Raw genomic sequence first — 14,830 nt, 5'->3', positions numbered from 1 at the left:
GTGCCACATTCCAGAGCGACGCCTGCTCGCTTCCCTGTCAGGAGGGCTGCCTGCCCTCTTCCCGGTCGGGAGGGCTGCCTGCCCTCTTCCCGGTCGGGAGGGCTGCCTGCCCTCTTCCCGGTCGGGAGGGCTGCCTGCCCTCTTCCCGGTCGGGAGGGCTGCCTGCCCTCTTCCCGGTCGGGAGGGCCGCCTGCCCTCTTCCCGGTCGGGAGGGCCGCCTGCCCTCTTCCCGGTTGGGAGGGCCGCCTGCCCTCTTCCCGGTCGGGAGGGCTAGCTGCCCGCTTCCCGGTCGGGAGGGCTGCCTGCTCACTTTCCCATCCGGGAGGTTTTCTAATAAAAAATTGCCAAACAGCAGGGGAATATGATGGCAAGAAAATAACTATTAGGATGCAGACAGGTGTCCAAATAACACTGAAGACGATCATGTGGCAGTGTTCGGGCTCCTGACCCTGCATAGAAGTACACGCGGTCATGCCCGTGTCAGAAGAGCCGCTGGCTAGTCCGAGCATTAAGATGTGATCGTCCGTGTTATACGCCTGTCTGTCTGTGCCCTCATTCTCCGTCTCGGTATTCCCACAGTTCTATGTTGTCTTGTTACGCAGTGTAGTTATGATCTACAGCCTCGCTGGTTGCATGGCTCAAGATCACTGAGACCAGTGATTGGCTGCAGCGGTAACCTGGATGGATGGGAAAGAGAGGCAGGACTGCTGAGTGACAGTGACTTAACCGGAAAAATAGTAATAACTTTATTTTCTAACTGTAGAAGTCCATCCACATCATACAGTCATCATACAGTTATCACTGACTAATCACTAGGAACATAGGAGGTAACTGGAGCCAGGACAGGAGGCGAGGTAGGAAGGTGGCGTGAGCGTGACCTCACCGCACGTCTGTACACACTAGGGCAGCGATCACACCACCATGGAAAGAACCGATGTCACACAGACGGCACTAGGACCAATGTCATTACAGGACCCTTATGTCTGTGTGATCAGTTGCAGCATGCACGAGTCAGTCTGGAGGAGAGCCATTATTGGGGATATATCGGTGGTTTCCCAGCCTATCCGGTGCATGATGTGCCAGGATAGACCTGCTTCCGGCTGCTCCTCCTGGATAAGGCCGCTGATTCCCTGCAGATTGTGTCATGGCTGGTAATTATTCTTATTATGACCCGTCTGATGTTATTCTCCTATAGATTAAAACCATACTCAGCGGATTTATTATCCGTGGATACCTGGGAAAGTGGACGTTGATGATCAAGACTATGACGCTGGTACTTGCCGTGTCCTCCGGCCTCAGCTTAGGAAAGGAAGGCCCCCTGATTCACGTGGCGTGCTGCTGTGGTAATATCTTGTGCCATCTTTTCACCAAGTATCGTAAGAATGAAGCCAAGAGGCGAGAGGTAAGTGTGTGCGGTGATAAGGGAATCGTTCGTTTCATCCTTCTCCACTTAATTGTTACTAGTTCCAGTGGTCTGTGAATAACCAGCGAGGAGTATTGGCTGTGGTGACGACCTCATCTGTGCGCTTCCACTGCTTTCAATCCTGGGACTGATCCGCTAAGTCTATTCACATCTTCCAGTCCAATATTGGCTAAGCGGAGCCTCATTTAGGGAGTGTACTGCTTCACATCTGTATCAGACATGGGATTATACAAGTACAAAACCGCTGTGCACGATCCATGCAGCCCAACAATGGGGCATGATCGTAAGTAATGTTACATTAAGGCTTAAAAAGAACTTGTAGAGCACCACAAATTCCACAATAAAGAAGATACGGATTTTTACCCATCAGGAAAAGCGTGCCAAACTGTATCGGTAGTAAAAAAAAAAAAAAAAAAGAAAAAAAATGAGGATATAACAGTCATACTCATATCAAGAAACCAAATTTTTTTATCATGACGCCACCACACTTAAGATTGTGCAAAATCGGGTCTACCACTATTCCTCTTTTACCATCATACTCCAAACCCCATACCGGTGCAACAAAAAGGAGAGCAGTAAACACTACAATAGAAAATATACAGTCGTGTAGAAAAGTTTTCTTTTGTTTTTCACAAAGTTTACAGCTTCAGTTTTTACAGTGGAAATTTGCATTAACTCAAGAATGTTATGAAAAGGGATCAGATAAACTGCAAAGTCATTGCTTGCCATAAGGTTATCATTGCTTGGCTTCACCACTGCTTCACAGGCAAGGACATTGCTGCTTGTGAGATTACAACTATGTCAACTGTTTATTGGATCATCTAGGAACAGGATGAGTTCAATTGCTGTGAACAAGTTTCAGGAAACCCAAGAAAGTCAAGCGAGTGTCAGAACCATCTCCTAAAGAGGATTCAGCTACTGGACCATTTCAGCACCAGAGCAAAACTTGCTCCGCAGTGGGACCAGGCAGATGTCCGTGCATCTACAGAGAGTCAGAGGCTGCCGGGTGCCAAAAAGAGCAGAAAAGAAGCCACTTCCGTCTAAAGACAAACATCGAAAACCCCATGCTGTGTATAGTATAGAGTGCAGACACAGAAAGGCGAAAATACCTACAAAGCTAGAATGAAATTAATGACTAGCATAAATGTCGACACAGCTAGACCCCCTAAAGCTATAAGAAAATGGAAAAAGAATAATGAACACTGCAGCAAGCAGCCCAGTAAGTGACACATCACTAAAATCCGGGTCTCTGCCCTCACATCATGCTGCTCTCAGGTGGGGTAGCTAAACTTTGTGACAGATTCCCTTTAATGGTTGCCTTTGCCATTGTTTTGTGGTGTGCCTAATGTAGTGAAGAGCCTTACTGCCTCTCAGAAATGAGTTATTGAAAAACTAAATCTTACATTGGTTTTGTGATTGCGCTGAAGAAGCTGCATTGGAGTTGGTAACGGTTTACTGACAATTTCTGATTTGTTTGATTAGTTGCCTAAAACATAGATACAGCACTATTCCCCACTGACTGTGGTGTGCTACATTTCCATAAAATCAGCCTTTCCTGATAGAAGTTAGTAATAACGGTTTTTGGAAAGACAGGACCACATTGGTTGATCCAGGAATGAAGTTCATATGGCCTTGTTGTGCGCCAGCATTGGGTAGCTCAATGTGTCACAGCTGGCAAAGTGCTCTTCATCAGGGGTAAAACATAGCTGAATATAGGTATACTGGTGCACTGTGCTGTATGAAGAAAGTTAACTTCGCTTTTGCATTAATAGTTTCTCCAAAAATGTGAATAAATGGGCCCCATCATGTAATAAAAACTGCAGTTAGTCCTAGGCATGTTTTAGAAGTGTGAAGAAACACCGCTCCCAAGACCTGTGTCTCAACTGACAGAGGAGCTGTATCGTAAGCATACATACTGTTGAGCTGAGGAGAAGGGCTGTGATATGAGACAAATACATCTTATCCTTGGCTCATTGCGCACAGGGGACTAAAGCAGGAGAAAAAAAATCATTTGTACTCAGTCCTTCACAGAAAAGATTTCATTTCTTCTAGGTGACTGAGGTATATCTGCTTAAAATACATCTCCTTTGTTAGTTGAGACACCATTTTCAGGAGCTGTGTTTCTTGAGGCTGTTGCAGCTCGTCTTGACACATGACTAGGACGGGTTGCAGTTTGAATTATGTGAAAGAGCAATTTAACAAATTCCTGGTCATCCCCATTACTTGTGTGCTGTTCTTTATAAAAATAAATTGGCTAAAACATAACCAATAATACAGAGCCACTGTGGGGGGATCATAATTTATCCAGGTGCCCTTTCATTCAGTTGTGCTTTTTTGTCGGCGATAATAGCCTCAGTATGGCTCCTCTGTCTGGCAACCTCATTATAAAGTGACTGCCTCCATTCAGAGGAGTGTCCAGAGGGGTTATCTCATTGCACGGATGATGGTCATTGCAGCCCCCATGTCATCTGGAAAAACGATGTATGCCAATTTTCTAGAGACGAGACCATTGTAATTTCTTTTCATAAATAAATTGTACTAGAAAAAACTTCTCCTCCTCCTGGCTTTATTATCACTCATTTTCAAAATTCTCAATTCAAGGGTGATATCTGCAGTGAATACAGATTTCCCCGTTACTGAGATAGGATATGACAGTTCTATGGAGAACTGTCATTTCATGAGGACTTGCAGCAGAATGTCTGTTTCCAGCTCCTCCCACCTCAGGAGAACTTGCAGCAGAATGTCTGTCAGCCTCTAGCTCCTCCCACCTCAGGAGACCATGCAGCAGAATGTCTGCCTCTAGCTCCTCCCACCTCAGGTGAACTTGCAGCAGAATGTCTGTCAGCCTCTAGCTCCTCCCACCTCGGGAGAACTTGCAGCAGAATGTCTGTGTCTGCCTCTAGCTCCTCCCAACTCAGGAGAACTTGCAGCAGAATGTCTGTGTCTGCCTCTAGCTCCTCCCAACTCAGGAGAACTTGCAGCAGAATGTCTGTCTCCTCACACTCCCCTTTTCATTGAATCTTAAAAGCACCAACTGTTATCTCCTATCTCAGTAATTGCGAAAATCTGTCTTCACTGAAAATTCCCCCGATATTACCCATGATTTGAGAGAAAAAAGTCAGTCCAGGGGGTGAAAGAAGCAAATATGTCTGATAAGATGTATTACATAGCTTGTGGGCCGAAATCTGCCCACGTAGAACTTTTTCCGTAAGTATATCAAGGAATTTCTGACAATAGAATTAATATTATAGGGTGTTTTATAAGCTTAAAAAAGTGTCCTAAACTGTAATACCGGACGTCGTCTGTTCACTGGCAACGCCCAAACTATCTGTATCCTGCTAACTGTATGTTTTGTGGTTTCTTTATTGTTGTTTTTTATATAAATGTGATATCTCTTTAAAGGGAACCTGCCACCAGAAATAACGGTTAGCCTGCAGATATGGGGTTAATGTGCAGGTTAACAGCCGGGAGAAAATTATCTTTATTTTCCCTTTTTGGTATTTAGTCATGGGGGCGCCGGTCAGTCACCTCTCTGAGTATACAAAGCGGCTGCTGTAACCGCCGCCGATGCTGACTGACAGCCGGCTGCAATGTAGAGCCAGTGTCAGTCAGGGCCGGGACGCGGTTACAGCAGCCGCTCAGGGTTCTTGGAGCGGTGACTGACCGGTGCCCCCATGGCAGAGTACCGAATGCTGGCGGGAAGGATAAAGATCATTTCCCCCCCCCCTTTATATTTGTCTGCATGCAGGCGCCGGGCAGCATCCTAACGCCATTAGCCTGCAGATTAACCCCATATCTGCAGGTTAACAGAATTACTGAGCTGACAGATTCTCCGAAGTGGCTGTAATATGGCCAACATCTCTATAAAGCTCAGCCCTGTGACAATGTGCCCACAAAACCCAGCAAAGTGATTGTCTGCAGCACCACGCAGAGTCCGTTAATCAGGGTCTGTCTGAACCATTGTGTGTAGGTGGAAACAGAAAAGACTGGAAGATGAGGACAAGGGATCAGAGGTGACTTGAAGGTAGCTCTATAACCATCATCTGTTCCATTGGGGGAAATAAAACTCCTGTAGTCAGTCAGTAGGAACCTCCGTCCATGTTCTCTGTGATGACTGTATGTTCTTGAAATTAGGTGCTTTCTGCAGCAGCTGCTGCCGGAGTGTCTGTGGCGTTCGGTGCCCCCATCGGAGGAGTCCTTTTCAGCCTGGAAGAGGTAATTAGACAGACCTAATGTTATTATTCTTCTTTCTTCTGTCCCCACGTTTTTGAAACTTAAAGAAATCTGTCACCCCCAAAATCGAGGGTGAGGTAAGCCCACCTGCATCAGGGGCTTATCTACAGCATTCTGTAATTCTGTAGATAAGCCCCCGATGTATCCTAAAAGATAAGTAAAAAAGGTTAGATTATACTCACCTGGGCAGACCGTCCAATCCGATGGGCGTTGCGGTCCGGTCCGGGGCCTCCCATCTTCTTACGATGACGTCCTCTTCTGGTCTTCACACTGTGGCTCCGGCGCAGGCGTACTTTGTCTGCAGAAAAATACTGCAGAGCGCAGGCGCCGGGAAAGGTCAGAGAGGCCCGTCGCTGGCGCACTGCAGTACTTTGCTCTGCTCTCAACAGGGCATCGTAAGAAGATGGGAGGCCCCGGACGGGACAGCGACGCCCATCGGATCGGACGGCCCGCCCAGGTGAGTATAATCGAACCTTGTTTTCTCATCTTTTAGGATACATCGGGGGCTTATCTACAGCATTACAGAATGCTGTACATAAGCCCCTGATGCCGGTGGGCTTACCTCACGCTCGATTTTCAGGGTGACAGATTCCCTTTAATCTAAGACCGCTTACTGTAGAGACAGATACCGGGGTTATGCAGAGCACAGCATTCAGAGAACTGGGTGGTCTGCAGCAGAGTTTACACTGCTATAACAGAAAGAGAGGTAGTAGAAGTTTGTGACGCAGCTAAACGCAGCTTCATCCACCCTCCCCCCACACTCTTTAATGCCGGACGTTAAATCAGTAGATCACAGCTGTATCATTATATCAAACACATTGAGAAACCTAGTCTGAGCTATTGCGGGGGCTTGTTCTTTCTCCAGTGTTTTGATGCCTGCTTATTATTGGTCAGCATCATACAGGGGGTAGAAGTACACGCCCCTCTCCGCACAGTGAAAACTGTGAGAGAACTTTTGTTAAGTCCAAGTGCATGTATGTTCATTAGGGGCCAAATACTTTGATTGCTAATATCTCTGCAACTGAGGGTACGTGCCCAAAATCAAGAAAAGCAGCATTTTGGACATAGCTCACCTGCGCTGCGTTCTACATTGGAAGCAGAGTGGATGGATTTATAGAAATCCCATGCCCTCTCTGCTTCTATTTAGAGCTGTTAACACCCCCCTCGGTGTGGGATTACGATATGCAGCATGTCTATTATCTGCAGCCGATACTCCAGAAATTTCGACAAAAAAAATCTATTAGGAAGGAGCTGTCAGTGACCCAACTGAGTCGGCGCTGTGTAGAACAAGCAGGTAGTTAGCAACTATGTGCCTGTTGGTTCTTAGCCACACAGTAAAAAAAAAATACAAACAAATTGGTCACGGAAAACTTTTTTGAAGGGGTCGTCGCATTAACCAAGTACGTTAACCACATCACCAGCCAAGTGAGCTCATTCTATATCAATTCACTGACATTCATGGTCAACTGACCTAATTTGTTTAGTTCAGAGGACTTGCGGTGTGGCAGAAAAACTCCCTCCTGTGATAAAATAGCCAGGGAAATATGTTACCTCACAGAAAACAGGAGCTACGAGCCCCTGCTGTGTTGTATGCATACTCTCCTATGCTTCTTCCTCTGACCAGAAGCTGTAGTATGCACCAACCATGAACTGGAGCAGCTGTGCATGGTCAGACACCGTAAATGAGAGAGTACATAATGGGCACAATAATAGATTTCTGTGCGGAGATAATCTTCTCTATCTATATGCTTCTCATATTTCATAATATGAAATTAGCCCCTCAGTTGACATGTTCATGATCGTCCTGTGATTGTCTTACCCCATGAATACTGTAATTGCACTGTATTGCAGTATATAGGGAGACTGCTGGTCTTCACAGGAGTAACGATATGGTAGCCATAGGGGGTCCCTAGAAGGGTCCTGTCTGCCACAGTGATGTTACCATTTTATTACAGCAATTTTGATATTACAAATTATCGCCCGTTTATCACGGAGATGGGACTGGAGTGTGGAAATGTAGAGGAGTTGTAACCGTGGCCTACTGACTCCACCGCCTCGCAATTCGCACATATCGCGCAGTACCATGAAAATCAGCAAGTCTGAATATAACCTAAGACTATGCAGCCCTATGCTCGGTTTCTATACATTATATGTTTTCTATTTTAGTTCTTTTCACATATATATTTATTCACCTTGATAAGTGTTCGTTTGCTCTCTGCGACCTTTCTTCTTCTCCAGCGTCTTTCTTCTGACCATTCTGATGTCCTGACCTGAGATGATGTTTGATGACCTTGTGCTCATGGACGCCCTGTTTGCTGTCCTTGTTTCCTCTAGGTGAGCTATTACTTCCCGCTGAAGACTCTGTGGAGATCCTTCTTTGCTGCGTTAGTGGCAGCTTTTACATTGCGTTCCATTAACCCCTTTGGAAACAGCCGTTTGGTCCTCTTTTATGTGGAGTTTCACGCTCCATGGCATCTTTTAGAGCTCATCCCATTCATTCTCCTGGGAATATTCGGAGGCTTATGGGGTGCATTCTTCATTCGAGGGAACATCGCTTGGTGCCACAGAAGAAAGACCACTAAGCTGGGCCGCTATCCTGTGGTAGAGGTCCTAGTTGTTACTGCCATTACTGCTGTGATAGCATTCCCTAATGAATACACGCGAACAAGCTCTAGTGAACTGATATCAGAGCTTTTCAATGACTGCGGATTGCTCGATTCATCCAAACTATGCGACTACAATAATGATTTCAACAGCACAAATGTGGGCAACGTGCCTGATCGCTCTGCCCGCAGTGGGGTCTACACCGCATTGTGGCAGCTGTCCTTAGCGCTAATCTTCAAAGCAGTTATCACCATCTTCACGTTTGGCATGAAGGTAAGATGCTCTATGGTTTTATTGCCTCGTTTGTCTGATATGTACACATCTTGTATTATTCTGCTTCACACTGTGATTACATTTCCATATGCCAAGACCGAAAATGCCGAAATGTGTCATGGCCAATCAGAAGCGGTTTACATTGCTCCCAGGTTGCTTCCATTGTTAATTATAGAAGCTTTTCTTGGCGCAAACCAAGGTTCCCATTGATTCATTCAATCATTGAGCCTTATTTTCAGTTCCTTCTAAGTAGAATAGAACCTAGATCAGAAGGTTTGGTGTTTGGATCTTGTAGGTTTGAAGGTTTCTTTGGATCCCATAGGTGGGAAGGTTTTGTTGGGTCTCGTAGGTGAGAAGGCATTGTTGGATCTCGTAAATGCGAAGGTTTCTTTGGATCTCTTAGGTATGAAGGTTTTGTTGGACTCATAGGTGAGAAGGCATTGTTGGATCTCGTAAGTGCGAAGGTTTAGTTGGATCTCGTAGGTGAGAAGGTTTTGTTGGATCTTTTAGGTGCGAATGTTGTGTTGTTAGATCTGGGATGATGGTCTCTGTCTGACTTCAGTAGACCCAAAACCCCAAGTGACATCTCTGAGCTTGTGGTGAGCTGATCATTTTCCACACAGTCATAGCTGTATCTGCTGCCGGAAGTCAAAGCTGCTGGACCAGGAGTGAGTGTTTTCTGTTCAGTGTCTGTAAAGCAGCAGGTTTACTACAGAGCCATGAAGTGCATTCACTCCATTCTTCGCATTTCACTGTAAAAAAACAATTTCCTCTCCTGTCTGTCTCCGCTCCCCATTCAGTATGTGTAGACTATAGACAGTATACTTAGACCATTATAATTCTTGGCTTTGCCTTTCCCCTCATTGCTTCTCGTTGAGCACTGCAGGACGGGCACACATCTCACTGGACTGCAGTTTTTGCTTTTAACAAGAACGATGAGTAAAAAAGTCTGTAATATGATGGAGAATGCAGTCATTACCCCATACAGTCAGTACCATCTAACACAAAACCTAATTAATTAATTATTAGTATTTAAAGGGCACCTGTCGCGTGCCAAAAAACACTATTTATCTGCGTTATACAGGGTTAATCTGCAGGTAATTAACATTGCAGTGCTGCACGGCCGCCTTACTGAAAGTTCCACTACCGGAGTACATGAATGTCTTATCACTGGTCTTCAGTCACAAGGCGTGCATGGAGCGGTTAGAGCCACCACTCAGTCACTCTATGACACAGTCAGTGACCGCTCGCCCTGCAGCACGTGGGTATATATGTGGGCGTGTCTGTAGCTTGTATACAGTATATCACAAAAGTGAGTACACCCCTGACATTTTTATATATATTTTATAACCTTTCCTGAGACATCACTGAAGATCTGACGCTGTGATACAATCTACAGTAGTCAGTGTACATCTTCTGTAACGGTGTAAATTAGGTGCCCTCTAAGTAACTCAACGCACACTCATTAATGTGTAAACCACTAGCAACAAAAGTGAGTACACCCCTAAGTGAAAATGACCAAATTGTGCTCAGTTAGTCAGGTGACTCAGGTGTGAATGGGGAGCAGGGGTGGTAAATTATTATTATTATACACTTTTTATAGCGCCATTTATTCCATGGCGCTTTACATGTGAGAAGAGGGCAAATATAGACAAATTCAATAAACATGAGCAAAAAACAAGGCACTAAAAGGTACATAAGGTGGGAAGACCCTGCCCACGAGGGCTCACAGTCTGCAGGGGATGGGTGAGGATACACGGTTCAGTATGTTGAGGATCACTGCAGGTTGTAGGCTTGTCGGAAGAGGTGAGTCTTCTGGTTCTTTTTGAAGGTTTTTATGGTAGGCGAGAGTCTTGTGTTGGGGTAGAGAGTTCCAGAGTATGGGGGTAGCACGGAGAAGTCTTGGATGCGGTTGTGGGAAGAAGAGATAAGAGGGGAGTAGAGAAGGAGATCTTGTGAGGATCGAAGGTTGCATATAGGTAAGTACCGGGAGACCATGTCACAGATGTATGGAAAAGACTGGAGTCTCTGGACAATAGGAAGCCAGTGAAGGGCTTGGCATAGGGGAGAGGCCGGGGAATAGCGGAGAGACAGGTAGATTAGTCGGGCAGCAGAGAGTAGGATGGATTGGAGTGGTGCCAGAGTTCTAGAGGGGAGGCCATAGAGTAGGAGGTTGCAGTAGTCGAGGCGGGAGATAAGGGCGTACACTAGTGTTTTTGTGGTTTCGTGGTCAAGGAATGTGTGGATCCTGGAAATATTTTTTGAGTTTGAAACGGCAGGAGTAAGCAAGGGCTTGGACATGTGGCTTGAAAGAGAGGGCAGAGTCGAGGATCACCCCGAGGCACCGAGCATGCAGGCCTGGGGAAAGTGGGCAGCCATTGACATTGATGGATAGGTCTGGTGGAGGGGTAGAGTGAGATGGGGAAAAGATGATGAATTCTGTTTTGTCCATTTTAAGTTTTAGAAAGCGAGCAGAAAAGAAGGCCGAGATAGCAGACAGACCGTGTGGGATTTTGGTGAGTAAGGAGGTGAGGTCAGGTCCAGATAGGTAGATCTGCGTGTCATTGGCGTAGAGATAATACTGCATACCGTGGGATTCTGTCAGCTGTCCCAGGCCGAAGGTGTAGATGGAGAAGAGTAGGGATCCTAGAACTGAGCCTTGAGGAACACCGACAGACAGGCGAGAGGTGGTGTGGGAGAGGGAGACACTGAGTGTCCTTTCTGTTTGATATAACGAGATCCAGGATAGGGCCAAGAGATGATAGAATCTGTTGCAGGAGGGAGTGGTCCACAGTGTGAAAAAGGCAGAAGACAGGTCCAGGAGAAGTAGGACAGAGTAGTGTTGCTTGCTCTTGGCAGTTAGTAGGTCGCTAGTGACTTTAGTTAGGGCAGTTTTCAGTTGAGTGATGGGGTCGGAAGCCAGATGGTAATTGGTCAAAGAGGGAGCAGGAGGAGAGGTGGGAGGACAGTTCAAGATGGACATGCTGTTCCAGTAGTTTTTAGGCATAAGGGAGAAGAGATATTGAGCGATAGCTAGATACAGAGGATGGGTCGAGGGAGGGCTTTTTGATGATGGGTGTGATCTTGGCATGTTTGAAGGATGAGGGGAAGACGCCAGTTTATGAATGAGAGGTTGAAGAGGTGTGTTAGGCTTGGGATGAAGACTGGCGAGATGAGGTGGGATGTGAGCGGATCAAGCGTGCAAGTTGTGAGGTGTGATCTTGACAGGAGGATGGAGAACTGATCTGTCATGGTGGAGAAGCTGGTTTTGGAAGAACAGGGTTGAGCAGCTAAGAGGGGCATTGGGCGCTGTGGGCCAAAGCTTTCTCTGATTGTATCAATCTTCTGCTTAAAGAAAGAGGCAAAGTCTTCAGCAGAAATGAGAGGAGAGGGAGGAGGTGCTGGGGGAACGAAGTATCGACTTGAAAATGGTTAAACGCTGTTTAGGGTTGTGAGAATGGGAGGATATGAGAGATGAGAATTAAGTTTGTTTTGTGGCAGTGAGCATGGACTTAAAGCTGGCGAGGGACTGCTTGTATGTGATGAAGTGCTCGGCGGAGTGGGATCTCTTTCATCTCCGCTCAGCGACCCTGGAAGCCTGTCTCCGTTCTTTGGTCAGGCTGGTCAGCCAGGGCTGTCTGTTGATCGTACAAGTTTTACTATGCATTAGGGGGGCGGCCGAATCGAGTGTTGCTGTTACTGTGGTGTTATAAAAAGTGGCAGCAGCATCTGTGTCATGAAGGGAGGCTATGTCTGTAAGAAGGAGAAGGGACTCGGAGAGTGATTGTGAATTGAGGTGTTTGAGATTTCAGCGAGAGTAAGTGAGTTTGTGGAGTGGGGGTTGCACACTAGGAGAGGAGAGGAAATAAAATGCCAGTAGGTTGTGGGCAGACAGGGGGAGGGGTGAGTTGGTGAGATTAGTAAGGGAACAGAAGCAGGTAAAGATGAGGTCTAGTGTGTGACCATCTTTGTGAGTGGCCACAGAAGACCACTGAGTGAGGCCGAAGGAGGCAGTCAGCGATTAAAAGTTTAGAGGCAGCTGAGGTGGTAGTGTCAATGGGGATGTTGAAGTCACCCATGATGATAGTGGGGATGTCAGCAGAGAGGAAATTAAATAGCCAGGTGACGCAGTGGTAGAGAAAGGTGGAGATGGCTAGTTCTGGGGGGCGGTAGATGACAGCTAGCTGGCGGTTGGAGGGGTAATAGATGCAGACGGAGTGCACCTCAAACAAGGGAAGAGTAGCGGAGGGTGGTAGTGGGATTGGAGTAAAGGAGCAGGTGTTGGACAGGAGTAAGCCAACTCCACCACGTTTGGTGTTGGGGCGAGGGGTGTGAGAAGGGGAATCGCCATAGGAAAGTGCAGTTGGAGATGCTGAGTCAGAGGGGGTGAGCCAGGTTTCAGTGATGTCAAGGAAGGAGAGTTTGTTGCTGATAAAGAGGTCATGGATAAATGGCAGTTTGTTGCAGACGGAGCGTGTGTTTCATAGTGCTCCAGGTAGGGGGACAGGGGGAATGGGGGCTGGATGAATGGGTATGAAGTTATCATGGTTGGGATAACATGTAGAAGATCGTGACAGGGGGTTAGAAATGAGTGTGGGGATGTGTTCAGGAGGGCCAGGATTTGGGGATACATCACCAGTGATGAGGAGTAGCAGAGAGAGCTTTAGAAGATGGGAGCAGGGAAGGACATGATGCGGCCGTATGTGTCTGGAGAAAAAGGATTGTATGTGGAGGAACAGCTGTGAGGATGAGATGAGATGGCTGGGGAGGGTGAAATTACTAGTTCCTTAATAAGTGGGTGAATTACAGGAGGTTGGGAAAAATAGAGTAGAATAGGTGTGAAAGAGAAAAGAAACCGAAACATTGTAGTGGTTTGATATTCCGTTACCTTACAGTCAAATTCCAGTCCAATTCAAGTCTAATTCAAAGTTTTGTAATTACAAATCTGTAATTTGAAAGATGGAATTTGAAAGATGCATGGATCAAACTAAAGTCTGGATCAGACTCCTGGGTCTGAATATATCTGGGATTAACTACTCAGCTGTGAGAGAATGTGGGTGTGTGGGGCCAGAACACATGTTCACATTTAAACAAAGGTCATAAAAAGGGAGAAGGAGTTACACTGACCACTCAGATGTGCCTGCAAACACCGGAGCAGTGAAATACATAGTGGATACAGAGTGATGGGTAAGCAAAGCATACCATAGAAAATCAATCCAATATACAGAGACATTCAGGAACCAGGGAGAGTTGGGGAAAGTCAGTGCATACCTGTGGGAAGAGAACAGCTCGATTAGATGGTACAGATAATGATGATAATATTGTAGCAGTGAAGAGTGGCCAAATGCATTCTAGAATTTGAAAGATGGAATTTGAAAGATGCATGGATCAGACGAAAGTTTGGATCAGACTCCTGAGTATGAATATATCTGGGATTAACACTGCTCAGCTGTGAGAAAATGTGTTATCACACGCTCTATAAAAACAACAGACTAAGGACATGCATTACTGGAACCACGTCCTGTGGTCTGATGAGACCAAGATAAACTTAGTTGGTTCAGATGGTGTAAATGGTGTGTGGTGACAACCAGGTGGGGAGTAGAAAGACAGGTGTCTTGCCTACAGTCAAGCATAGTGGTGGGAGTATCACAGTTTGGGGGCTGCATAAAGGCTGCCGGCTGTGGGGAGCTACAGTTCATTGAGGGAACCATGAGTGCCAGCATGTACTGTGACATACTGAAATAGAACATAATGACCCCAAACACCCCTCCAAGATGACATTTGCCTTTCTAAAGAAACTGAGGATAAAGGTTCTGGACTGGCAAGCATGTCTCCAGACCTAAATTCTATGGGGCATCTCTGGGGCATTCTCAAACAAAATCTGGAGGAGCGCAAGGTCTGTTAACATCCAACAGCTCCATGAAGTTGTCATGAAGTGGAAGAATATTACAGTGGCCACCTGTGACGCTCCAGTGACCTCCATGCACAAGAGAGTTAAAGGGAAGCTGTCACCCCCCTCAGGCGTTTGTAACTAAAAGAGCCACCTTGTGCAGCACGTCACTCTGGGCGCCGCCTCCTCTTGCTTCATTAGCGTTCCCAGCGCCTGCGCTGTAAGTATTTTTTTCTGGGCATGCGCAGTTGCGCTGCCCTTCGAACTTACAGCGCAGGCGCCAGGGACACTAATGAAGCAAGAGGAGGCGGCGCGCTCAGGCCTGGAGTGACGGCTGTGCTGCGTCTGATTAGGGGGGAAAGACCCGCCCCCGGGACGATTTCACGGTATGAGGGGGCACGTTTTAT

General features: G+C 46.5%; 1 protein-coding gene across 3 annotated transcripts in view; it reads left to right on the top strand.

The window, feature by feature from the left end:
• Window positions 1–14,830, top strand: part of LOC138662748 (H(+)/Cl(-) exchange transporter 5) — an 88,480-nt gene that overhangs the window by 52,718 nt on the left and 20,932 nt on the right. For all 3 annotated transcript variants that reach the window (XM_069748649.1, XM_069748648.1, XM_069748650.1), the window contains 3 exons: window positions 1,196–1,402; window positions 5,558–5,638; window positions 7,991–8,533. In XM_069748649.1, coding sequence (XP_069604750.1) covers window positions 1,196–1,402; window positions 5,558–5,638; window positions 7,991–8,533 — 831 coding nt within the window. The remainder of the gene's footprint in view (window positions 1–1,195; window positions 1,403–5,557; window positions 5,639–7,990; window positions 8,534–14,830) is intronic.

This window comes from Ranitomeya imitator, chromosome 2 (genome assembly GCF_032444005.1).
Source record: "Ranitomeya imitator isolate aRanImi1 chromosome 2, aRanImi1.pri, whole genome shotgun sequence".
Lineage (NCBI taxonomy): Eukaryota > Metazoa > Chordata > Amphibia > Anura > Dendrobatidae > Ranitomeya > Ranitomeya imitator.
This window is presented reverse-complemented; position numbering and strand designations above follow the sequence as displayed.